Source organism: Aplysia californica, unplaced genomic scaffold (assembly GCF_000002075.1).
Source record: "Aplysia californica isolate F4 #8 unplaced genomic scaffold, AplCal3.0 scaffold00519, whole genome shotgun sequence".
NCBI classification, from domain to species: Eukaryota; Metazoa; Mollusca; class Gastropoda; order Aplysiida; family Aplysiidae; genus Aplysia; species Aplysia californica.
Window position 1 is genome coordinate 130,582 of NW_004797789.1, and position 4,601 is coordinate 135,182.

The 4,601-nt window shown below is 40.1% G+C and overlaps 1 protein-coding gene across 1 annotated transcript in view; it reads left to right on the forward strand.

Moving 5' to 3' along the window:
• The first annotated feature begins 428 nt into the window (after positions 1-428).
• Positions 429-4,601, forward strand: part of LOC101854599 (very long-chain specific acyl-CoA dehydrogenase, mitochondrial) — a 34,974-nt gene continuing 30,801 nt past the window's right edge. Inside the window, exons 1-2 of the mRNA XM_005106207.3 lie at positions 429-595; positions 4,424-4,490. Coding sequence (XP_005106264.1) covers positions 531-595; positions 4,424-4,490 — 132 coding nt within the window. The 5' untranslated portion in view covers positions 429-530. The remainder of the gene's footprint in view (positions 596-4,423; positions 4,491-4,601) is intronic.

The window sequence follows — 4,601 nt, forward strand, 5'->3', positions numbered from 1 at the left end:
ACACACACACACACACACACACACACACACACACACACACACGTGCACACGGACACGCGCACGTTAGGCTACATTATAAATAAGTTATTAAATTATTTTTGTAGGCTTACTTTAAAATTTCATTTTTTTCCCCTGGACTCTCACGCTCTGAGTGATGATGAATATAGCTAAACATTAGAGATCAGTCAGACATTTGGAGCCAAACATAATACACATTTTCATAATCAGTACACAAGTTTTTTTTTTATTAAGTCGTACGTAAGTAGGCCTAGGCCTAGTAGATCTAAGCCTATTGCGTTCACTGCGCAGTCGTTCATTGACCTTCCCCTGTCGTCGTGGAAAAAAACTGGCAATTGTAGGAAGTGTACTGCCAGGCAGGATCTGAGTTCATGGTTCATAAGTTCATTGGGACTTCTCTGCTTGCTTGTGTTCGTTCCTCAGTCCTCAGCAGGACAGCTTGTCGCGTTGACAGAGCAACCCTTCTCGATTCTCAACCTTTGTCCACTTTCCTCCTTGTTTGCAAACCGAAGATGTTTCGAGGGATAACTAAGATACAGAAAGTTTCGACTGGGGTGCGGCTAATGAGGAGCACCGAGTATGTATTTCAGTGATCATTAGCTTTACAAAAAGTCGAAGTTGACTTATTTATGAATGGTGAAGAGCCTGTTAGTGTTACGAAAGGCAGAGAAGAATGTGTTGTGTGTGTGGTTACAAAATTTCCATGGACTTTGACCCTTAGGCTACCTTGCCTGTGGGTCTATACTGATTTTTTGGGGGTTTGTTTTTAAGCCCGTAAGCTCAGACTTATCTTGGCTGTTCCCAAATGGTGAAATGAAAACTGAGTCTGAGTATTAATCTACTTTTGTAGAGGGAGGAATTCCGTAACGAGCGACCACTATCATGAAACAGAGTAGAATAGAGGATAGGGTTTGGGTGTGGAGAAGGGGTGGGGGTTGGTGCTGTGAGGGTAGGGTCCCCTCTCTTGACATGTCCAGAGCTAAGAATCACAGGTGAAATATAATGAATAATCTGTGTAAGTTGCTTTTTCGATAGTTCCATCCAACGGTAACAGTTCCCACCCCCACCCCCATTATTGTGATTCACCTCTTTTCCTTTTTCAGGAATAGATTAGATTATAAACTTTACTGATATCAGCCTAGATCACACCTAGGATCTAGATTAGATCTAGATCTATTTGAATATTTGAAGAGATTTCTACCTCTATGAATCTCCTTTTGTACTAGATCTAGATCTAAATCTAGATCTATATACTGTTAAAAAAAAGAAACACATAAATTTACCAAAATTGGCCACCAATATAGATGCTAGCACTGAATAACTTTTGAATATAAATAGATCTAGATCTAGATCTAAGTGAAGGAAAGAAAATATATTAAAATTTTTTATTCATTGCTGTTTATTGATTATCAACAAAGTTGAATTGATTTCAGTAAATCAATTGGATGTTCCATTCCGTCCGTCCAAGGGTGGCCATTCAGTACTGGGTGTGGCCTCCTGCTGAGCAGCTGACTGGAGTACCGCTTGACATCTTTTAAGCATCGAGGCGATGCGACGACGAATGTTGGGAAGTGGTATTGCCCTCCACTCTTCATCCAAGTCGGCAAACAGTTCATCAGGAGTGGCAGGGTCAACAACTTTGATCCGGAGACGTCTGTCCAAAGCATCCCAAATCTGTTCTCTATAGCGTTCATATCCTGTGAATTTGAAGGCCATGGGAGTGGCTGGACATTGTTCCTAGCCAGAAAGTCTCTAGTTACTCTGGCAGTATGCGGTCTGGCATTGTCCTGCTTGAAGATTGGCCCTGGTTGTTGAAGCAATTGAAGGGCATGTGGTAGGAGAACGTTGTTGATGTAGGCCTGGGCTGTCAGATTGCCTTTTGTACTCTCACCAGGTTGTTCCTCCCAGTGTGGCTGATTGCTCCCCAGACCATCACACAGCCACCGCCATGCAATAAGGCCTGGGAGATGCATCTAGCAGTGAACTTCTCATTGGATGTCGGTAAACTCGACGTCGTCTGTCGTGTGGAGAGATGAGAAAATTTGATTCATCACTGAGCCATGCGTGCCGCTAGTTCTGTTGACGTGCTGAGTGGCCCATTGTCGTAGCCGTTGGCGATGCCGGTCCGTCAACAGTGTCCTTAAAACAGGTCGATATGCCAGAGCCCTCTTTCTCGGAGTCGGTTGCGTACTGTATGGTCGGAAATTCTGATGACTTTCCGAAGCGCTTGGACTGTTAAAGAAGCAGGCACAAAATGATCCCGCAGGTGATGAAGCTGAATAAAGCTATCATGGGCTCGAGTTGTTGCCCTTGGCCGTCCACTTCTTGGTTGATCGGCAGTGGGGTTGGACTGTTGAAACCTTGCAAAAAGTTGGCTGATGTGTGGCAACGTCAGTTTGGCTTTCTCCGGCCTGCAAACGTCCCATAGCCTGGTTTCGCTATTGAATCGTTAGTCGTGGCATGGTGTATCGCTGAATTGACAAGTGATGAAACCAGTTTTTTTCACCCATTAGGCATAGCCACCCAATGAATGAACTCACATGACAAATTTCGTGTGACTACTCACAAAATTAGACAAGTTGTGAGCTTTTTAACACTCAACCGTCACACAGTTCAACAGCTCAGTTTAGAACTATTCGAATACTAAATCGAGCTCAATTTTGAGAATTTAGTATAAAATAGGCCAAAATAGGGCACCTGTAAATTTTCCTAGAAAAATGTCGAGGGAGAACATCAGCACGTGACATTGTGCATTTTACTGTTCTTATCATTTCGGCCCTATTTGATTACATTGTTGATCAAGTTGACCTAGATTCTAGATCTGCCCTTGGCTTTGGGCTCAAAGTTTATGTGTCAGTCACATTTTATCAGACTATTATATAGTAAAATATAATAGATAGGCTAGACTCTGTCTTTATTATCTTGCCAAATCTAGGTTTCAAGGACAAGATCTAGTCTTTAGTCTAGTTTTGTTTTTATTTCTCTTTTGAAGCAATCTAAGATAGAGGATCTAGCTAGAGGCTTTTTACTATATGGGTCAGTCCACCAGTATGGGCCACACTAGTACGTTGTTATAATGCCTGTTCTAGTTTTAAAGTTGTAATGCATTCTACTGCTACCACATTGGAGCAATTGATCTTTAGAAATATAAGGAAGCTCCCATATAAGCATTAGGATGGTTGCACCTTTCTAGCTAAAAAATCAAAATAATTTTTCTGGAAAAAAAAGGCCTAAAAATCAGTATGATTTTGTTACCTGAATGCAGATACGTACTTTTTCAACACTCCTGAACACCTTTAAAAACAGACAGGATGGCTTGAAACTAAAGATTTGGGGAGATCTGTTAAACTACTTTGCTCATCCTTAAAAAAGTGCTGAGATGTTATTTTGTTGCGATAGGCTTGTTTAAAAATCATGTTCACGCACACTGACACACACGCACACACAACATTTTATTCAGCCCTGCATGCATGCACACTTACACATCTCTCTCATCACACATGCACACACACACATCAACAGTTTTTGAGTTAAGTTCCAAGTAAAAGAAAACTCATATAACACACAATAACACAATAATGTTCCTTTTGTAAGAACAAAACAGAAAAGCAGGGACTAAAGAGGAAACATTGAGAAGGACCAACTGCCATTTCAAAATGGGATAGGAATAGTGTGTAATTACAGAGAAAGTGTGTATCATGTGTTAGTGTGTGTGCATCCTGAATAATGTGTTGTGTATGTGTGTGTTTGTGGGTTTTCCTGCAAGGTCTAGAGATATGTCCTTAGATTATAATAATTTATATTATATCATTGTGGAGTAGGTCCAAGGTTTAGGAATGAAGATAAAGATTATTATCAAATGTGGTTTAACATGTAAAGATAATTCCTATCCCATTATTGGTAAAGGGCGCAGCGGTTGAGATCCTACTTAATTCTTTCTCCTTCATTCCTGTTTTGCTCTTTCCTTCAAGTACTAAATGACCGTTATTGTATTGATGTGCTTTATTTTACTCAGAAGTAAACTCTTTTGTAAATATGCATGTGTTGAATTTCTGTTTGGTCCAGTGCATGTTTTTTGGTGGGCGCACTCGGCAGTCATGTTTTGAAATTGAGTTTTTGATAGTAGGCAGTTTTATATAATTTTCCTGGTCTTATTTGTTTCAAAATTTTCTCCATCAAGATTAACTGACCTGAGTGATTGTACTTTAATCTACATTCCTTCCCTCTTTCTTTTTCTGTCTGTGTTTTTTGCTCCAGTACCTCTGTCAGTAAGTATTCCCCCCCCCCGCCCGTCTCATTGTTGCCTCTTCTCTTGTTTAGTGTCTTCTAATCTGTTTGTAACGATTTATGGAATGAAAAATATTTGCTTCTAAAATAAATTTTGGCTACCTTTTTCAATGAACAGATTGCAGAGTCTTACCTGGAAGTCACAGAGCAGATTTCTTGCTAATGCTGCTGCTGCCCAACCAAAGGTAAACTGGGCAAACATTTTTTTTTTTCTAAACTGTAAACCTGTTAAATAATTGTCAAGAAGTTTGTAAAAAGTCATATATATATCTGGATCAAGAAAAATGTATTAATTT